The 22,552-nt window shown below is 39.1% G+C and overlaps 1 protein-coding gene across 3 annotated transcripts in view; it reads right to left on the bottom strand.

Moving 5' to 3' along the window:
- The window catches only part of Adamts19 (ADAM metallopeptidase with thrombospondin type 1 motif, 19), a 232,925-nt gene extending 210,624 nt beyond the window's left edge, over nucleotides 1-22,301 (bottom strand). For 2 of the 3 annotated variants that reach the window (XM_005380553.2, XM_005380554.2), the window contains exons 1-2: nucleotides 21,467-22,301; nucleotides 20,238-20,863 (exon numbers count right to left, since the gene is read on the bottom strand). In XM_005380553.2, coding sequence (XP_005380610.1) covers nucleotides 20,238-20,863; nucleotides 21,467-21,536 — 696 coding nt within the window. In that variant the 5' untranslated portion in view covers nucleotides 21,537-22,301. Of the gene's footprint in view, nucleotides 1-10,765; nucleotides 10,839-20,237; nucleotides 20,864-21,466 lie in introns of those variants that run through there. The other variant, XM_005380555.2, reaches the window with a different exon arrangement.
- Nucleotides 22,302-22,552: the final 251 nt, after the last annotated feature.

Genomic DNA, 22,552 nt, shown 5'->3' with positions numbered 1-22,552 from the left:
GAGAACTGTGATATAAATTTTCTTGACCCAAAGTGGTTTCATTGTTTCTTTATTATTATTTTAATTTCAAAGACTGTAGAGATATCTCTCTTTCATTAATAATTTGTACTTTGCCTCTGATCAGGCTACCTAGAGATGTATCAATTTTACTACTTGTTTCAGAAAGTTTACTTTTCTCCATTGTTTTTATTTTTTAGAAAAATCTCATTAACTTTGGTCTTTCATGTATTATTTTATTTATATATTTAGAGCCTAATTTTCTCTACTTTTAAAAAATTAGGGCTGGGGTTATAGCTCAGTGGCATGAGCACTTGCCTGGCAAGCCCAAGGTCCTGAGTTCAATTCCTGGTACCAAAAAAAAAAAAAAAGAAAAAGAAAGAAAAAAAAGAAAAATTAGAGCCGGGCATGGTGGCACTCACCTGTAATCCCAGCACTTGAGAGGCTGAGGCAGGAGGACTGCCATGAGTTTGAGGCCAGCCTGTACTATATAAGTGAGTTCAAGGCCAGCCTGCACTACACAGTGACACTCTGTCTCAAAAAAAATAAATAAATAAAAAAGTTAAAATTTAGTCTAGACCTGTCCTCCTTCTTAGCATAAGCATTTAAACCAATACATTTTCCCACAGAATTTCTTTAGCTGCATTTCACATGTTTTCTACCCTTGTTTTCATTAAGTATGAGTATTTTTCAGATTTCTCCTTTGACTCATGTGATATTTAGTGTTCTGGTATTTCCAAATTTAAGGTGACTTTAAAAGATTTTGTTAATATTCCTTTAAGCTCAATGTCATTAAAGAACACATGAGTAATTTGTTATTTAATCTGTTGAGACTACTTCAATGGTGCAGAATATGATCTATCTCGTTGATTATTTTATGTATACTAGATATAAAAGATTCTATGTCAATTAGGTCAAGTGGGTTGATTGAATTTTTTTTTCTTTATTTATGATTTTCTCTCTACTGTTTCTATGTATAACAGAGATGAGTAAATGGTAGAAGAAAAAATACAGCTTGACAATATGAGGAGACAGTTGATGTGAATTTTCAAATTACATGACTGGATAAAACACCACAAATGTCATGAAAATAATTCAATAATACCTTTTAAACATGAGGTGTGTATCTTTATAAGCCAAGATCTGACTAAGAAATATATGCTTAAGAGGAACTCTTATGCTTGTGTTCATGAGGATTACAAAGTGGTGATCATTATTACATTGCTGATAATTCCAAAAATAAGAAAAAATAATCCATCAATGGAGTAAGGGATAAGTAAGTTACAGTGTATTAACACAATTAAATAAATATTGAAATTTAGATTGTGGACCAGAGTTGCATTCATCAACTTGAATAAAACTCAAAACACTTAAATTTTAATAAAGCAAGTACTAAAATGATTTTTACAGTATGATTCCAGTTAGGCAAATTTTAAAAATATAAAACAATGCCACATGCATATAAAATTATGGATGCAAACACATAGTAAATTACAAAAGTATGGATGAAAATGTATATTTAAGAACAGTGGTTGCATCTGGGTACTCAAAAAAAAGTTGGCTGGACAGAAGTACTATGAGGGTTTTACATGATGTGTAAAATTTAAAATAAAGTTTTTAAACAAAATGGTAAAATGTTAACAATAATGAAATCTGTGTGCTAGATGTATTAATATATGGGCTTCTCCATATACTTACAGCTTTGTAATTGAGAACTATATATACCTTTAAATGCTAAACAATTAATGAGAAAATGTGCAAATATGAGCATAGAATTCAGAGAACAAGGCAAATTGTGTAAAGAAACAAATTCATGAATGATGTTGAATCTAAAAAGAGTGCTAATATTCACTATGGATGAAGAGGAAAGGGCCATTTTCAGGTATAGTTAGATGTAAACTGGTATATTTCTTGGAAGGGGATTAGATAGAATACATGGAACTTTTAATTATGGCAGTGTTGTGTGTCCTCTTCCCTCAAAGATATTATTTCCAGATATATGTTACAGATGTATTTATAGAAGTTTGCAAGGGTGTACACGTGCAGATGTATATTTTGGAATTACTGGGGTTTTTTTAGTGTAAAAATGATTCCAGCCTAGAATCCTAGCAAAATGGGAATCTTTCCTCCTGGCCACTGCTATTTTCTCACAGCACAACTGTAACAAGAGCTGTCCGTCATGTAGTCCATGTGAAGAGTTTCTTAGAGCATTTTGTTGTACCTGGGTCCAGACTCATATAGCAATTTTGACACCGTGTGTTATACTGTTCTGTAGAATAGTGGTTCTCTGCTGAGTGTGACTGAGCACTCTGAGAAGCTGGGGGAGCCCAAAAGGAAAGTCTGGACACTTTGGCAATGTCTGGAAATCCATTTTGTCTGGCAGAAGTATGTGAAGTTCACAGATGCTATTACATATCCCACAATGCCTAAGGCAACACTTACAACAGTCAATCTACCAAAAAGTGCTACTGAGATTGAGAAATCCTGCTCTGGAACAGTTCTGTTACCTCTCTAATCTCAGCTACAGCTATATATAGTAGGAAATATTTTTCCTATTTTACATATGAAGAAACAGCATCTCAGAGAGATTAAATATTTTACTCAAAGAAACAAAGATAACAGGAGGCAGATCTCCTTGGTCTTAACCACAAGGTCATTATGTTTTCAGTCTACAAAATGATTGTGTATTCATATAATGCATTACTATAGAGCTGTTTTGAAAAGTAGATGTATATAAGTGGCATGAAGGGATCTCCAGGCCACAGTTAGAAAAGATATTTGTTATGTATATAGCTAATAAAAATTAGTAACAAATGTATAAAGATCTCTTAAAGTCACCACCAAGTTATTGAAGAAAACATATATAATGCCACTTACATACCATACGACTTTAAATACCGATAACATCACAAAAATGGAATTATCCTGAGAAGTTTGTTATAAGTATTCATTTAGAAAAATCTAAGTACAAAAGTAATTAAATAAAATTATGCCATGGTAGGAAGCATAAACATATATGATGTAGTTTCCAGAGATGCAAATTAGATGTTGTTACCGTCATTTAGAAGATGATGGCAGGACTGAAAATGACAAGTGAAGGTAAAGTCACGGAGCCTCACCGATAACACAGGAATCACAGCAGTTCTTGCTTGTTACAAGTTGTATGGGGATAGAAATGTACATTTAAAAAACTCGCTGAGATTTTGCAAATAATGTGTCATATGGTAATACACCTTTTTAGATCATTCTTTTGATAGTTAATTTACATAATCTATTCAATTAAAAATACTTGTCATTTTCATAATTGGATTTTAGATAACTAATTTGGTAATTAAGAAATTTGTTTTCTGGAAGTTCTCTTTATTTGGAGAAAAATAGCCAAACAGACCAAAATTCCTACATGAAATAACTTCTGCATCACACATGTAGTATAGCAATAGGGGGACCTAGGGATTTAGCTTAGCGCCGCAGCACCTGCCTGGCAAGCACAAGGTCATGAGTTCGATTTCTGGTACCGGAAAAAAACAAACAACAACAACAACAAAGAATAGCAAAAGGAAGGGGTAACAATTCAAATCGGTTCCTAAAACAGGAATCTGGTTAACTGGAAGGCTTAGAGGGCCCTTTGATTTTCAGTATACTTTTATGCCTTGATATGGAAAGTCTGTAGCCAAGACAGGTGGAAAGATGAACAGTTCTGTATGACTAAGTGTGGAAATAGAACATCAGAACACAACCCTGAAAGAGTAGGGATTGACAGTGGAGAAAGCCTGGGAAATAATGAATAATGGAATGCTAAGGTCCTTTACTCTATCCATATCCCACAATACTCTAAGTCTTCACCAAAACTCCTGAAATCCCTGAAATAAATGATGTGAATGGAAAGTTTGAGAAAGTACCAAAGTTTGTTATAAGTATATAGAAGTTTGTTATAAGTATATAGTATACAGAACATTCAAAGCTGTTATAAGTATATAGTATACAGAACATTCAAAGCTGAATGTTCTGTGCAATTGACACACAGGAAGCAAAGGCACCCCTGTGCAGATGCAAAAGAAGGCGCGCAGGGTGGACGTTCACTCTTCTTTCCTGCTTATCCCAAACTTATGCAGAAATCTCGAGTCAAGGATTTAGAACTCAGGGGCAGTGCAATGTAGGGCTCCAAGAAAAACACCTGCACCATGTTTATGTATGCTGTGCATAAGTCCTTAGGAATGTTCTTGATGAATACATATTAAACTGCTCCCTGAAGTACCTTCACAGAGGGCTTTGAGATTGTGAATTCTTTCCATATTTATATATTTATCTCTATGTTACTCTCATATTTTGCAATAAATAAGCAATGTTTTGTAGCTAAAAAAAAAAAACTATATAAAATATGCCATAAAGACTCAAAGACAACCTGAGAGTGCATTACCTAAACGCATTATGTAGGTTAAGGAATGTAACAGCTTCATTGCAACTTCTCTCGGACCCCTGCCCTGAGCCACCATGCTCAAATTGAGAACTGTGCCTTACAGTTACTTAATCTATTGTCATAAAGTTTTTCCATCATGTTCCTTTGCAGTCCCTTTAACGTCTTCTGTATCTGTCTCCATTCTATATATTTGCACTGGACATCTGTGCTAACTTTTTTTTGATGAATATGAACTTTTACAGTTACTTTGAATTTTTTCAAAGCATTAATTTTTTATTTGACTTTCTCTATTAATTTTCTGTTCTCTTTTTCATTGATACTTTTATTTCTTCCTCTTGCTTGCTTTTCATTTCATTTTATCTTTTTTTTTCCAAATATCTTCAAGTACAAGTTTAGGATGCTGATCTGAGTTCTTCCCATTTCCTTTATATTTAGTATGATACATTTCCCTGCCTCATGTTACTTGCCTTCTACATATTATATTATCATTCATTTTCATTCAGTTCCTATTGTTTCCTAACATCCTTTGCAATTTTTTTCCTTTGGCACATGTTTTCTAGATATGTATCATTTCAAACTATAAAATTTCCCAAATATCTTCCACTCTCTGATTTCTAAGCTAATTTTGCTGGGGTAAGAAAACCTACATTGTACAATGATATTGCTTTAGATCTACTGAAACTTATTTGCTTCCCAGAACAAGGTATTTAATGGAGTATGTGCTTTACGCACTGTAAAAGTAATGTGTATGTGAGTTTGATGGGTTAGAAAGTTCTGTAAATATCCCTTAGGTCTGCACTCAAACACAGTCCCAAGAAACCCTTCAGTGATTTGTGAGGAGTCTCTTTATATACAGGTCTCACCTCTTTAGTATTTATTCTGAGAATTCTACCTCCTTGGCATCTCCAGAATCTGAAGCCCGTCTCTGCAACAACACAGGGCATTTTTTTTGTCTCCTCTCTGTGCAAGAGTCTGGAATCTCTTTCAAATTGTGAGCTAGGACATATTAAGATTCCTCATTTGTTTCTTTCATTTCACATATTACTACTGTTCTGCCTTTTCTGCAATGGCAGCAAAGCACTGAGATATGCTGATAAAGATACAGATATACATATATAATATACATGCATATCAGACTGTGGTAGATTGACAACTGGTGGTCAACTTGTAACACTCAGTTTAACTGAGTAAGTGTGGTGCTGGGTGTGGGAGGCCCACCTGAGGACTGTTGCCAGTAACCTAAGAGGCAGAACTGGAGAAGAAGAAAAGCTGTTGGGAACTGGTAGAAGCTGTAAGGAGCTGTTAGTTTTCCTGGAGGAGCTTGTCATGCTGGTTTTCCTGATGAGCTCAACTGTTTTCATCCTCCAAGCTCACAACCTTGCTGGCACAGAGAATGGCTTTGGTTCACTTTGGGGGAGCTCTGGTCCTCACTTTGAGCATCGCTTCCTGGCTCCGGAGGGGAAGATGGTGCACTACTCAGTCTCCTTGAGAAGTTCATCGCGTTGCCTTTCCTGATGGGAACTTGGCCTTTCCTGATCATCGGAAGAGCTTGGGACCTTACTGTTGCTGAGGATGACTGTGGTACTTTTGGGGGGAGCTCTGGTCCTTATTTTGAGCATCGCTTCCTCCAGTGCAGATCCCTGAACCTGCTAGCACAGACCCTTCATCCTGCTGGCAGTCTTTCTGGATTCCATCACTGACCTTTTGGCCTTCCCAGTACAGATTTGTGAAACAGGCCTGCATGAGATTTTGTCGTGGGCTCTGGGCCTCCAGTTGGATTCATGAGAGGCATTGTTACAGGCTCTAGGTCTTCAACTGGACTCATGCAGGACATAATCTTGGGATCCAGAACCTCAGCTAGATTCTTTGGTCTAGTGTGTGGACAGATTTCCTGCACTCTCTTGTATACAATTCTTTAGGTGACTATTATAAACAATCTTATAAAATATGTGTCCTATATTATATTGTTTCCTCTTGCAAAATAACCCTAAACCAACACACAGACTAAATAGATCATTTTAAGTATGCACATATTAGTAATAAAAACAAATCATATGCATTTTGTTTATATAGAAATTATAAATTTATATTTATGTACATACACTATGTATAAACAAAGAAATAAATATATAATGCATTACATAAATGATATTCTAAATATATATAGCCTACTTGACTTTCAGCTACTATTCCTTTACGTCTAGAAGTAGAAGTTTCTGTGGCTTTTAAACTTTATTCCACAGGACACTTGTTTAAACCAAGTATTATATAAAGATTATACTACATAAAATATACAAGCTGATGACATCCAGTTAGGGTGAAAACAATGGAATTACCTCCTTCTCACACTCCCCTCCTCTGCACTTTAACCTAAAACCTAAAACATGGTCATTCCTGAGAAAACACTTCACAGCGTTATAGTTTACACAGTGCAGTCTTCAAATCACTTGTATGAATAAAGAATAACAGCCTTGAAATTGAGCAGATCTAGATTGGACTCCCAGGCTTGCTTCCTCGGTAAAGTTAGGTGAGTTATTCAAATATCTGTCCAATAAAATGGATATATTTACATCTTCCTCATAAGGTTACTGTAAAAACTGATTACTTAAAAATACCGGATACAGTATCCAAAGCTTGACAACTGATTCTTAAGTGGTCATTGATGTTTGTAGCTATTGCTATTGTAACTATTTTCTGTCCTGAGAGACACATAACACTGTATAGATTCCAAAAACCAGACCAACATTAATTCCAAGATGTCAAGCTTTTCCAACAACAGACTTTTCCAAAAATGAAATTGGAAGGTGAATTCAGTAATCTCCTTGCTTTTAGAAGAAGTAATAATGCTAGATAACTTCAAGCATATTTTAAAGGAAATCTTTGTACTAATAACTCCTTGCTGTAAAATTTTAAGGATACTAAACGGCAGAAAGTAGACAGAAAAAAAGATTAGATTTCTATTTTTAAATCTATTCCTCATTAATTTCTTCACACTACATTGGATCAAAGAATTAAAATAAAATGAATACATTATATATCTATTTCTGATAAAACCAGATCAACAACCTAACTTCAATGCACGCGCGTGCGCACACACACACATGGATTTCATGAGATTCCTGATTTCAGTGTATCATTTAATCTACAGCTTCTGCATTCTTCTCTATAAAACTGAGTGGCAGCATACATCTGTGAAAATTATTCATACCTTATGACAATATGAATGTGGCATACAATGTTGCTTGATAAATATGTACTATAGTATAGCACTTACTAGAGTATATTTTGGGCTTTCAGTCTTTTTTGTTAATCAATTCAAATTAGACATAGCAGCATCTCTTTTACTGATTTTCATTGGTTAACTTGATAAAGAAAAAGGTGAAGTTGCTCCTACCTGCCCTTGCATATCCGATTAGTAGAAGAACCTAGTATTTCTTTCTACTCTTGCAAGTTATGTTCCTTTTTTTTACTCTCTACTAGTGCTATGATACAAGAGGTTATTCTTTTGTCATGTATGTAAATTATTTTAGCACTTTCTATACGTGTAATTTAAAGAGTGTCTTACCTTATCAAAAAAAAAATAAAACTTGCATGTACAAACCAGGCTGGTATTAACAAATGACACTAATTAGTTTGTTGACCAAAGAAACCACAATATACTTCTTCCACCAAGCAACATACTATAGAGACCTTAAAGTAAAATTTAATTCAAAAAATTGGGCTTAATATGTTAGCATTTCCTTGAACTGGTCACTTGTTTTCTAAAAAATATGTAACCATTCAACCACTAAATAATTAATAAATGAAGTTTATGAACTCTAAAAATTTTTTTAAAAACCTAAACCTATGTTATTGTCATTTATATTGTGATGATTCTTCAGTTTTCTCTTTCATGTGTATATTTTAATTATCCAATTTAAATTACTGAAATCCAATTCAGAGCAACAGAAAAAGAACATACAAGCAAAAGTACAAGATTGAACATGCAGCTTCTCAAGGAAGGTGTAATGGAAAGAAATGAGAGAAGGATTAAGTAGATAGTTGATTGTACGAGTTCCAACATAGAGTCTCACGGATTCTCTTACGAGCCTATGGTGAGTTATTAATAGGTTCAGAACATGAACATGTAAGACGATGTGACCAAAGATCCAAAAATTGGACACTGTGCACTTGTGGAGACTCCACAGCCAAACGCAAGCACAGCCAAGTTATTAGAACACTTACTAAAATACTACTACTGAGTTAACTCTAGGCAAATGCTTTGGAGACCTTTTAAAGCATATTAATGTGCAGTGGTAGGCTGTCCCCAAGGACAGTGTAGCATGTTATTCCAATGCATTTAGAATGGAAATACATGGTTTCTATACTTTTAAACTCAACACACTCCAAGTATGCATCATTGGGTTTACTTTTTATCTTTCCATCCATTAACCCTTTCCATGACTCTACCTCCCTCCTAAGAAGGTTGGGTTAATTCACATAAGCTATGTAAACTCTTGAAGTCTAATCAGTAGAAGAAGCTATAGAAAGCTGTAAATGCAAAACAAACACTCAGAAAGTTAAATTAATAAGCAGATCTATTGCTTTAACCTACCATTTACTAGCTAAAACATGACTTTCAAGAGTATTTGCATTTATGTCTTGTCTGTCTTCTGAGTACTCCAGAGCATCCCTCATGACAGAATTCTTGGGTTCATGTTGTCCCTTAAATTATATCCTGAAGGACTATATGACTTATACGATGAAAATTTGATTTCATCCTGACCTATAATCACCAGAGGAAATTCAAATACATTTAAAAATTATAAAGTTTTTCTTTACCATGTATATTTCCATGCATTATTACTCAACACTAAAGATTTAGATATAACCGTGTGGATAACATTCCCTTTCATTTACTGAGCCTTCTTTCATAACAGTTGAACCTTCACTTTCATAAATCTTTATTTCCTAAAATGGCTCCAATCCCATTTGTAATCTTATCAAATTGCATCAATTCCAAGATGCTGTCATTGCTATAACATGTGAGAGCTATTAAAATGAGGAAAATTATTTATTGTAACTAACTACAGTAGTCCCATCTTACCTACAGGAATCATATTCCAATCCCTTCAGAGGTTGCCTGAAAATGTGAATAGCACCAAACCTTATGTATGCTGTTTTTCTTAAAAGTACATACCTGTGATAAAGTTTAATATACATATTACTCACAGTAAAAGATTAATAACAATAATCAGTAATAACATAGAAAACTTATAGCACTATACTGTGATAAAATTGCCAAAATAATTACATTTGTGATCATTATTAAGTAAAGTAAGAGATACTTGAACACAAATACTGTGATATCATGACAGTCAATCTAATACCTTACATGGAGACTAGTTGACTGACAGGATGACTAGCACAAGCGGCAGAGAGGCACTCAACAAAGGGATGCTGATTCTCATCCTAGGGGTGAGAGAACAAAACTGTGCAATATTTGCTCATACTACTGAGAAAGTTGAAAAATGTGAAGCTTATTAATTATTTCTGGAACTTTCCATTTAATATTTTTAGACAGGTTGAAAGGAGGTAACTGAAATCTCAGTATGTGAAATTATGAGTGGGTAGGGGAACTCCCGCACAAGGTATGTCTTTCCTTTACTAGATGTTAATATATTATTATAAAATTAATCCTCTAATGGTCAAGGAGCCTTTATTTCCTGTCTCCTCAATCATAACTCCTATAATGTGGAGATATCTCTCAATATTCAAAATATCAGAGAAACTACAATGATTATACTTTTTATATGAAGTACTGTGAAGAAGTCCTTGGTTTTGCTTGACTAAATACACAAGTAATTTTCATACAACCTTACATTTAGAGACGCTGAATTCTTGTCAATTAATCCACTTCCTGGAAAAGATTTGAATTTTATTAGTCTGCATTTATCTATTTGCTTGATTTTACCTCAAACCCTAAAGAATTTTTGGTCTTTTTTATTTTAGTAGGACAGATGAGAGTCTGGTACCCGGGCTCATGTTCAAATCCTGTGGATACACTAATTCCTTGTGGGACATTCTGCTTTTGTATACCTTATTGGTATTCCTCCAATGAACGTCTTGGCTACCTTGTTCTCATAAATCCTTTGTGAAATTGAAATCATGGCAATTGAAATCGACCATTTTAAATATAACATCAGCTATCACTAACTTAATGCCTTAGTAATCAACTGACCGTTCAAAAATATTCCTGAATGATTGTTATAATGATTCCTTTCACAGAGAGAGAACAAGACAGAGACAGAGACATAGAGACAGAGAGACAGAGGCAGAAAGAGACACAAAGAGAAAGAAACAGAGACCTACTTTTTCACTGTTTGAGATGGAAGGTCTTCAGAACTGAATTTTAGATTAAGCACCATCTCTATCAAATCCCAGCAGGCTCTTTGTGGATATTGGCAATCTGATCCTAAACTGTATATAGAAATGTAAAAATAAAAGGGTCTAAAATAGCCAAAACAGTTTTGAAAAGAAGATCAAAGTTAAATGATTTAAATTTCTCCAATCCAAAACATTGTAAAGCTACATAAATTAATGCAGTATGGACCTAATACAAGGATGAAAATATAATTTAAGAGAACAAAAATATATTCTTATGTTGTAGTCAATTCACTTTTGACAAACTTGCAGTGATGATTCATGAGGAAAGTACAGTCACTTCACAAACAATGCAGAGAGACAACCGGAATTATTGGACAATTGGAAAGAGATATGGGAACATGAATTTAGATCTTTACCTCACATCATTCGCAAAGATCAATGAATCATGGACTTTAGTGTAAAAGCTGAAATTATGAAAACAATCAGACAAAATAGTCTCCACCTCTCTAAACCTCCACTTGTTTTTTATTTTATTTTATTTTTATTATTTTTGGTTTGTTTTTTTTTTTAACCTTCACTTGTACTTGCTGTATATCTTCATGATTTTGTACTGGTGGTGTCTGTACAACACACTTTAATAAAATGGATTTCAAGAAGGCTGGTCAAAGGCTATGATATGTGCTCATTGTATAAGCAGTTGAAGCCATGCTGAAGCAAAGGAACAAAACAAAAATGGGGTAAAAGCACCCTTATGTTTGTCTTGTATACTGACAAAGGGAAAAAAATCATCATAAAATCTCTCCCAAGTTCTCTCTCTCCTCCCCTCTCTTTCCCCTTCTCCCTGGAATAGCAAAGTAGCAGAGATGTTTAATAACACCAAGCTGGCCTGGTTCATCACCTTTATTCTCTGATCATCTCAGTTGAAGTCTAACTAATTGATGTATTGCAGATACTATGGACATTAATCATGAAATGAAATCAAGTTCCTTTTGCTGGAGGAAGAAAAGTACTAAACTATCTAATCTCCAAGGTCTTTCCTAATACCACCATGTAATCATTCTATAAAAATATCTGGGTATCAGTGGAGTGGCTGAGCTCCCATTTTCTCACTTCTCTCCGTCTGGGTCCTGACACTGGAGTACAGACAAGATGGAGACAAGATGGAGACAAGATGATGATGTCCTCAGTCGAGGTGCACCCTAAACGCACACTGCATTAAATTACGTCCTGCACTTGGCTAAGGGAACCTTAACATTGCTTTTCAGGAAAACCTTCAAGTCCAAGGCTAATCCAAGAAGAACTCCTGGTTCTCCAATTGCCCAAAAATGTGCCAGGATTACTTCTTGAATGTACTACGGTCCCCATAGGGAACCTGAAATTCTTCTGATAATTTGTTCAGCAAATACAAAGACATAAACGCTGAGACATAAACCAATTACATGGTAACATTCAATTGTACACGAGCTCAACACAAGTGTCCTGTTTCAGTGTTGAGTAAAAAATATTTTCAGACTGTTATGAGTATTTTCTTATTTTAAAAGTATACTTTGTTTCTGATTCAGTAAATAAAGCTTCAGACAAGTAAATATAATTATTTATGCACTACTGAACAAACAAAACTGCCTCTTACAAAACTGGCCCATACCCCAATTCTCTCAAGCAAGTAAAATGCTGATCAATATAGGAATACATATTTATTAACACTTGATGTGAAAATAGCATGCACATTGTATCGGCACAATTGTTCTGTTTATTTGAACCCAGTGCATCACTTCCTTAAATAAGACTGGAGTTGTCTATGTATTGTTTTACTCTAAGTACAGTAATTCTCCCTACGTATCACTGCATCAGCCATGCTATTCCAAATGTTGAACAGGAAAATGATGGAATGCTCTAAAGATAGGGCACTTAAAGACCACCTATTTTGTCATAGAGATGTGAAGCACTAAATGAACCAAAAAGCACAATACAATGAGCGTGAAGTTCAAGAAGTTGAAGCAAAACCATGGTTTCTACAAAACTATAAATGCGTTAAAGCAAGAAGTATTTCTTCTATTTGGTTCCTGAGCTTTTAGAGCAATGGATAGCTATCACAAGTGCACTCCTGATGAATAGAGTGTTCTTAATGCGACAGTGAATAACCTTATACATAAATCTTTAGATTTCTCTCAATTCCTAGAAATAGAATTGCTGACAAGAATAAGTACCTTTAAAACTGTAATACTGTACAAAAATTCTCCTAGCAAGTGTTGTGGTGCATGCCTGTAATCCAAGCACTTGAGGGGCTGAGGCAGGAGGATCACTGTGAGACCAAGGTCAGCCTGGGCTACACAGTGAGATCAAGGCCAGCCTGAACTACATAGTGAGACTCTGTATCAAAAAAAGAAAAGAAAAGAAAAAAGAACAGAACAAAAACAACAGCAACAAAACCAAAGGAAACCTCTCCTAATTTGCTTTCCTACAGTGTATAAATTTAAGTATTCCCTAACTATGTTCTTCAGATATTCTCAGTCTATGTCATTTGTACCCATTTTATGGATCAAAAATGAGTTTTAAAAATGTGCTTTTCCCAGCTTACCATTAAATTTGATAAAATTATAGTTCATATGATATCATTTCCTCTTCATCATAAATATTAAAAAGTTTAACGGTATTTACTGCTAGATGGCAAAACTACAGAAGATTTATTTTACACACTTCATAAATTTTCTAGGTTTGCATGCTTTAGTTTGTACTTAACACTGGCCTTTTAAAATATTCACATAAAGAGCTCCAGAATTAGAAATGAAGGCCAAAAGTGTAATAGAAAAATGAGTAAACGACATGATAAGAAGATCTATCAGAAAGAAAATGAGAATAAAAAGCATCATACAACCTCATCAGTAACAATAAAAAATGTAAATTAAAACTACCTTCAAATAAAATTTTTTCTATTAGATTTTATAAAAATAAAAAGTTTTAATAACACTCATACAGGCGTCTGGCCATAATAATCTCACATCATCTTTTGGCCTGAAATCACAAAGTGATATCATGTCTATGAGCAGAAGTATCTACAAATTACCAATACACATGCCCTTTGACACAAACAAGCATTACTAAAGCAGAAAGTCTTTTCCAGACGTAACACTGTTCATAATAGGAAAATATTGGAATCAATTAACTATCCACCAAGACCAAAAGGATTAAGTAGGTTATGGCACACAGTTGAGATCAAATTTGTTAAAACTGTTGAGAAAAGGCACGCATTTGTGATAATCTCACACATATGCATGTGTGTATATGTGTGTAAATAGTGTGGATTTTTAAAGTCAGACACTTATTTATACATATTTATTTGTTTATACATCAGCTACTTTCAAATCAACTCATAGGCTAGAACTGAGTAGTTTATATCTCCAGAAGGAACACTGAGGAATAACCTGAGAACATGCACGAGGTGAAGATAGTTCATTGCACTCTTCTGACAGTTCTGTGTGGTAAAACTTGAGTCTCTATAATTTTGAAAATAGTATTTTATTTTGACCTCAGATTTGAATGATAGTTTCGCTGAGTATATAGGCCAAGATTCAAAGCCACTTCTCTGAACTTTAAAGATACTTGACACCCTGGCATGCTGTATTACTGACTCAGTCTTTTAAGGTCAGCTAACATCCCGATATAGATCATCTCCCCTGTTAAACCTGCAAGATTTTCTCTTTATCTTTAATTTACTAGTGTGTTAAAGTCTTGGCTCTCTCTTTACTTATGCCACATGAGATTGATGGCTGGTCCTTCACTTTGAAGTTTTGTGTTTTATCTTTGATAAACTGATTCTGATACAAAAAAATGTTTCCACCTCTTTCTAACCAACATGGGTTATATGAAGGCACTGAATTAAACATCACTCTGTACACCATCCAGAAAATGGGTGATGGGGGCCTGCTGCAATGGTGGCAAGTGGGCTGTTCCTTTTTTGTGACACATGATTATTTCCACAGTTGGCCTATTTGTTTACCAACACTCAGTCATATTTGTTGTAACACATGCAGGCACAACACTCTGCAAGTACATAATTTCGTCAAGCACTACATTTTAAGGCTGGTGATACACAAGTGCTAAGTACTTCTTTGTTTCTATGACAATTTTGGGAAAATGAGGTAAGTGGCCAAAAAAAATTACTCTAATTCTATTTGAGATGAAATAGCTTTAAAAGGACTGACGATTTTTAAAATTCAGCGTTGTACACATAAATTCTTTTGCATTTCCAAATGTAAATATTTATTGGAAAGTGGTGTTGGTGAATGCTAAGAAAGGCTCATCTGGAACACCATCTATCTCACCTACATTCAAAAAAAAAATAGTCTAAGATGGGTGTGGTGGTACACACCTGTGATTCCAGTTCTCTGGAGGATTGCCATGAGTTCAAGGTGAGCCTGGGCTATGTAGTTATTTCAAGGTCAGCCTGAATTACAGAGTGAGACCCTGTTTCAAGAAATATAAAACAAAACAAAACATAAAAGTCATCTATGACTTTTTACCCAAAGCTTGGCTGGTGAGTCTCATACAACTGGATGCAATTCAAAATCTTTATCTTCAACTGATTTTTAAAAAATGACTCCTATTAGAGAAATTTCAGATCTAGATCCATGAATCATTGCTCACAACTCTTCTTTCATATTCCATATATTGATTTGTTTTTTTGTATGATGCTCTGAAATAATTTCTGGGTTTGATCTTCCAGGTCACAAATTTACCTATCAGTTTGTACATTTAGGACAGCTTTTATTCTAGTGTCCTTACAATTTCAGTACCACTGTATTCAATCACTTTTTATGCAGAGCAATTATTTTCCACAAATACATACCTGCTGTTATTCCTCTGAGTAGTTCCATTATTCCATTTATTCTATTAATTTTGTTGCCTCCTGTATCAGATAAGTAGTAGTTGATGACTCTTTTACATAGCTCACTTTGTAAAATTATCATTTCCTAGGTATTGTCTCATCTTTTTTCCTTCCTGCCCACTCATCTGTTTTGACTAGCTCAGTTTACTAAGCTGTAATCCAGTTATTTGGAGATGGTAGACCCTTCCAATGGGTCCAGAGACAATAGCTCATCTTTTGAGAGTGGGAGCTTTCTATGCCCTCAGTATCACCAATCTGCCCAGGAGAACTCTGTCTCTGTCTTTTCTGCTCTGTCCAAGGACACACATGTGGCTTCCAGCGGTTGACAAAATCATTCTGCCATCGTCCAGGTTGCTTTCCGTGCACTCCGTTTCCTCTCCCTGCATGCAGAGAGCCACAGGTGCATCTGCCACTGTTCACGCATGTTTTCTGAAGTCTACATGTTCTCACTAACTGAAACCAAACTTTTTCAGTCTTTCACGATATATTGTTTGATTTACTAATGGCATTCACTTACAAACACTTACAAATACTCATATTTGTTTAGAATATCTTTCAGATCAGTTCTAAAATGTGGCTTGAGGGAAGAAGGTAAACATATGAGGTCCATCTGTAATCTCCATCTTTCCATTCGAGTGTCAGCTCCACCTGTCCTTGTCATGCACTCCCTTCATCGCTACGCTCAGACCTGCTTCCCACTGCTCCTCCACAGGGTGACCTGTCTGAGGTGAACCGGCCCAAAACGGGCTTGTTCACAACTTGCTGCAGTGCAACTTTCTTTAAGTAACATGATAAAGTGCCAGAAAGCTCCACATTCTGTATCAAAGGCCAATCAAAATGATTACGAATGCTTAAAACTCTTCACTGAAGTAAAGTAGTAAAAGATTTAATAGCCACTATTAATCATCCTGCAAAAATAATCTATGTAGCCAGCCATAGGGAATGATCTACTAAATTTGGTTCAGTGCTTAGATTTGTTTTTCAAAAAGAGCATTGTGTGTTAATTCTCCGAAAATACAACTGTTCTACTGTTTCTAAATATTTGTTCCTTTTATATATTTTATTCATTCAAAGACTATCACTTCAAATATAATAAAGTATGTTATGGTTGTTTATTACTATTCAGTGATTTTACTTAGTGTCTATAAAAAACTAGACACTTTACAACATGTTGGAAATAGAAAGGAACAAACTACGACCATCAGAGCACTGTGAGCGTGTCTCTATTTGCATAGACCTCTGCCTATTGCATTCCCATGTTTACATTTGTGACTGAACATTAGGTGGAGAGCTCCTTTAAACAAACCAAGGCTTCTTCATCTGCTTTCTGTATTTTCTGTATCTGCAAAATACTTTAGTCATAGGAATTGTTCAGTATGTACTTAATTGCTTAGTATCATGATATTTCTGTGCCTATGCAATCTAATGTATAGCTTGAATGAGATTATCATTCAGTAATAGTCTAAACAGAGTATAGACAATAACACTTCATGGATTTGTTGCTAGATATGAAGGTATGATTTGTACATTTTATAAATATAAGTTGAAGAAAGATTAAGTATTTGATGAGGTAATACTCATCAGGAAAATCTTATTCTGGCACTTTTCACATTAATCAATATCTGGAGAATAACTTCAGCAATCTTGCAAATGTCTACCTATGGATACCCAAGGATCTGTTTCCTAGGAAGAGGCTTGGGGATCATTCCTGTCATGCACTTCTTCCTTCATTGCTGCTCTGGTACCGGCTCTCACATTAGCTCTCAGCCCACTGACTTATCTAAAATGAAGAGGTCCCAAAATGGGCTTGTCCCAAACTCGCCACAGGCAAGAGCACAGACTGGTTGCTAGACATGAAAGTATACTTCATGATAAGATGTTAAATCATAGGCACAATGAGCCAAAGGGAGGGAAGAGAAAGCCATACTTAGTGTTCTCTTTTCTGAGCAACTGAAAAATACAAAACTTTAAGAAAAATATTGTTCTAAATTAAAGCCAATTGTATTCATAAATATTTCATCTCATGTATATAAATATTTTAATCTTTTTCAATTAGAATAATAGGATCACAGAATTCTAAAAATGTAGGCCAGCATGAACACAGGCCAGTGAACACGCATTGTTAGAAAGGGCCTCCACACTGTCAGAGGCTTTTGAAAGCCTAGCTCAACAGAGATGGCTAACCTTTTAGAGCTTTCAGTGATACAAACAGCCCACTGTGGCACCTGTGCCGCAGGTTCACCATCACTAGTCTATTCTCAGTATTGCATCTTTGTCCTAGTCATGGGAGTATTTTTTTGTTGTTGATATTTTATTTGTTTCCTTAACAGGACCTAAACTCTTACACCTCCATTCAGTGTCTTCTACCTACAAGACTCCTCAGCAACCTCCCCCGTCTTGTCTTCTTTTTTTATTTTGGCCTGGATAAAGTCTCCTCATGCTTCAGATCTCAGTCAGACTCCTTCTATTTCAGGAAGACTTCCACAGCTCCCTTAGCGGGCTGCATTGCTAGGGATAACAATTGGTTCATCACGGGGGCTGTCACTTTTTTCAGGATTCTTTGTGTCCTAACCACTTGACTACGCAACCTTTCTCCTCTGAGTTCCTAAAGGCAGGGCATTCTAGTCCCTAATACAGGATTTAAACTACATTGAACAGGATCCTAATTATATCATCCCATTTTAAATTCAATCATCTCATTCTTTTTAAAGAATGTTTGTCTAAATGCCAGAGTTTAGATAACAAATTGTGCTCTCTGTTTTTTAATCCATGAGTTCCTAAGGGAAGGAGGCTGGGAGGGCAGAGCGTGGAGTACCAAACCCACCCTTCTTGGCTATTTGCCTAACATTTTTGCGCAAAGTCTGACTGCTATACTGTATTTCTGGCAATGTCAGTTTTCCTCAATAACAAAGACTTCCCAGTTCAGAAATATATATAAGTGGCTAGAAGGAAAAGTGAGAAGAAATCCAACGTGATAAACAGGAAGGTGTGTCAAACTTGTGTTCAGTCCATGAAAAACCTACTCATAATTCTAACTTTGCTCTCTTATGTATGAAGAGAGGACACAGCTCATTTGGAAAATCTGACCAAGAACCCACATTGCAACACAGTGGAATGTTTATCCTCTATTGCTACTACCACACCAGGAACTCTCTATGTGTAATTATTTAATCTCTATCCAAAATCTAGTAGACAATGAAATCTCTACAAAATATTTTCCCCAATGAAATCTCAAACATCAGCTCCACAAAAAAATTTCAAATACTTTCCTTTTTTAAAGATTTTTAAGGATTTTCATGTAATTGTTCCACGTCATTTTCTCATTTACACCTATGTCCCTATTCGAATATTCATCCTTAGTAAAAACAAAACAAAACAAAACAAAAAACCAGCCCTGCCCAGCAATTTACTTCATTTGACTACTGGATTTTAGAGGGGCATATGTAAACCTTTCCAGTTTAACTTTAGGTGTGTTTAGGTGCTTTTTATTGTGCTAACCATTGATGTTGGGTTTTTCTTCAAAATAAGCAATCTGCCTTCATATAAGTTCTTGTAGATTTCTTCAGTGCTTTTGCCTTGTACTCAAAGTAAAGACCGTGCTGGTGATGTTTGTACAACGAATTGAATTTACTTAATTCCACTCACCTGTGCATATACAAACAGTTAGCATGCTAATTTTATTTTATATATTTTACCCTTCAGGAACGACACCCAGAGCCCACCTTATGGAAAGCAGTCATCATTCCAAACAGTTGGCCCAGACAGAGAGAAAAATTGAACAGTGTCTATTAACAGGGCAAGTGGCTTTTACTCTCCCGCCCCACCAGGCCTCTTAGCAAAGGCTACTTGGTACTTGTCTATAGGAAGCACAGAGAAAAAAGGAACCGCTGTCAAATAAAATGTAACCCTATAAAGGAAAATCTGAGGTCAGAGAACCAGGAGCCTTTGAATGCTAATCAGATTCCAGCGCCACCCACTTGACAACAGTGCCGAACGTTCAGTGGACTCCTTTCCACTCCTGCCTTGGACAGGAACCTGCAACAGGTGTCTAGTATGCTGTGGATGTGTTTAAATTCTAGACAGCTGCCAGCGTGCAATTCCCTAAAGAAGTGTTCTCACAACTTGGAAGTAGGACAAAAAAAAAACAAGCACATAAAACTAAGAGAATAGATAAGGACCCTTGGATGGGGAAGAGATTTAGCAGGGAGCAGACTGGTTCCTTTCTATCTGCTAAAGGACATCCCCTGGTGGGTTTATTTTAGAAACACAGGAGAACAGAAGGAAGTTGAACCACTGGCAGGAAGTAAGGAGAAGGTAGAATGTCATCTAGTATTCAAAAGCATTTATAGTCATTAAAACCTACACATCTATACTTCTAATTAGACTTCCATTCATTGTCTGCCGTGGAGATGTCTCAATGGAAGCAGCAGCCGGTGTAGACACGGTGGTGGGGCAGTGTGACTTTAAATTCAGAAGGAAGACGCTGGAAGGGTAGGGCTAGGTGCAAGCAGATCAACCTGGAAGGATAGGAGCAGCAGGAAAGGCAGAGAAATAGGTAGGGAAGACGCTTACCAGGCCACCTCCACAGGTGCTGAACGAGGCCAGTGAGCCGGGGTGCCGCAGCACCGCCCCGGTGTAAAAGCAGGCGGCGTCGGGAGGCACGGGAGGGCGCGGGACGGATGCCGTCCCCGTGGGGTCAGGGCCCGGATTTGGCCACTGCTCCACGGCGAAGCGCGAAGCCAGGAAGCGGCCGTCCCTCCGGAGCAGCATGTACAGGTCGCGAGAGAAGGCCGGGACCCGCAGCAACACCTCGTCGCTGTCCGGCTCGACTTGCTGGGCCGGGGGCGGGGAGGGGGGAGGCTGCCAGGAGGTCGGGGCTCCCGGGGACAGGGCTGCAGCGCCCCCGGACCCCCGCGGCAGCTCCTGCGATTCGAGCTCCTCGTCCTCCTCACCCCCCGGCAGCGGCGGAGGCCGGAACCGGGGCTCGGCCTGACCCTCCGCGGGCTCGGCCAGCGGCGCCGGGGCCACCGAGCGCACCTCGCGGGAGCTGCCGGCCGCCTGCGCCCGGGTGCCTCCGCCGCGCGCCCAGCCGGGGTCCGCGCTGCTCCCGCTGCCGCCAGCCGCATCCACCGGCTCCCGGCGCCAGAGTGCAGGAAACACGACTTCCCACTCCTCGCTGTCGGGGGCGAACTGCAGTCCTGCAGGCGGGCAGAGAAGTGCGGGCTTAAAGTGCCGCTTTCCGGCCGCACAAGCACGCCCGGCTCCCGACCCACAGCGACACTCAGGCTCACGCCAACACAGGCAGACCACTAGCCCACCTCCCCAAACGCTCGCCAGCTCTCCAGTCTGGCGATCAGATCTCAGACCCCGAAGTACGAGAAAGTGTGGGTGGGAGAGGGAGCGGGTCGCCAAGTTTGGTGACTGCACTTAGTTGATGAAAAGGGATGCAAAGATTCCAACACAACTGATTTGCAAAGCGTGCACCTTCCGGTTTTCTTCCAGATGCTGAAACGTACCTTTGCAAGCATTACCTCGGTAGGGAAAAACGAATCACTTGCACAGTGGCAATGCAGCCAGGAGACGCGCGCTTCGCCTCCGAGCTTGAGCCCCGCACCCGCACCCGCACCCGCACCCGCACCCGCACCCGCACTCGCACCCGCACCAGCACACGCTCGCTCTTTCTCATTGCCGCCGCGAAGTCCGCGCACCGAGCACCCATTGCACCGGCCCTGCACACTGTTGCATTCCGGGTGTCCACGAGGAGGCTGGCGAAGAAGCGGGAAAGTCCCCGAAACCCTTACCTGAGACGATTCCAAACGAGAGAAGCCCCAGTCGGTAGAGGAAGCAGCCGCAGGCTAGAGGCGGGCGCATCTCCGGCTCTCCCCAGACCGCGCTCGGCGGCCGCGGCTCCCCGCCCCGGGCGCCCCCAGTGCGATCCGCGAGCGCAGCCGCTCCGGGAGCGCTGGGGCTGGCCGCGAACTTGCCCAGGCTCTTTGTCTGCCGGGGGTGGGGTCTGGGGGTCGGGGGAGAGACTCCCGGAGGCCTCCAGAGCCCTGGCGCGGTGGGTGGGTGGGGTGGCGTGGGGGAGGAGCGGGAGGCAGCGCCGCAGCCCCGCAGAGCTCGGCTCCCCGGCGAGTTAGGTGATGGGTCTGTTTCCTGTGCTCTCCACGTTGCAGGAGTTCCCGAGGCCGAGCCGGCTGGAGCCGGGGCCCCCGGGACAAACTGCGGACCGGGAGAGGGAGCCGCAGGCGCAGGGTGCGCAGGGCCGCCCGGGACCGGACCGGCGGGCGGGAGCGCCGCGGAGTCCGCGCCAGGCTCTGGCTGCACGGCGGACGCGAGGAGGAGGCGGCGCCCGGCCCGGCCCGCGCGTGCCAAGCTCCGCAAGCTCCGGACGCGGCGCTGAGAGGGGAGCCGGGCCCGAAGGACAGCCGGGGTGAGGGTGAGCAGGGGCGGACACGCTGCACAGCTCGGGGTGGAGAGGAGAGGCCAGAAGAATCGAGCAGAGCAGACACGAAGGAGGCACGTAGGGGTGCCCGCCAAGCGTGACGTTGCGGGACAAAGGTCCCAGAACCCCGCACACGTGCTCACTCCCTGGGCCGGGGCGGCTGGAGACCCAAATCCTCTCACCTGACTCCTGATTGGCCCTTCAGAAAGGCCCGATTTGCATTCCCACCTTCAGCCCTCTGCCCCCACCCTGGGCGCGCTCAGGTAGGCGCGCTCCCCCCCCCCCCCCCCCCCCGCCCTCACACTCTCCGGTGCCAGCTCCTCCTCTCTCATTCCTACCCCATCCGCCCAGCACACAAAGCAAAACTCCAGGCAGACGTGAGCCAGGAATCGCAGGCTCCTTTACGGAGGACCTTTGATTTGTCTTCCCATCGTGGTCTCAC

This window comes from Chinchilla lanigera, unplaced genomic scaffold, assembly GCF_000276665.1.
Source record: "Chinchilla lanigera isolate Chin_1 unplaced genomic scaffold, ChiLan1.0 scaffold00014, whole genome shotgun sequence".
Taxonomy (NCBI): Eukaryota; Metazoa; Chordata; class Mammalia; order Rodentia; family Chinchillidae; genus Chinchilla; species Chinchilla lanigera.
Note: the sequence above shows the minus strand (reverse complement) of the source record. Positions and strands in the feature narration are given on the sequence as shown.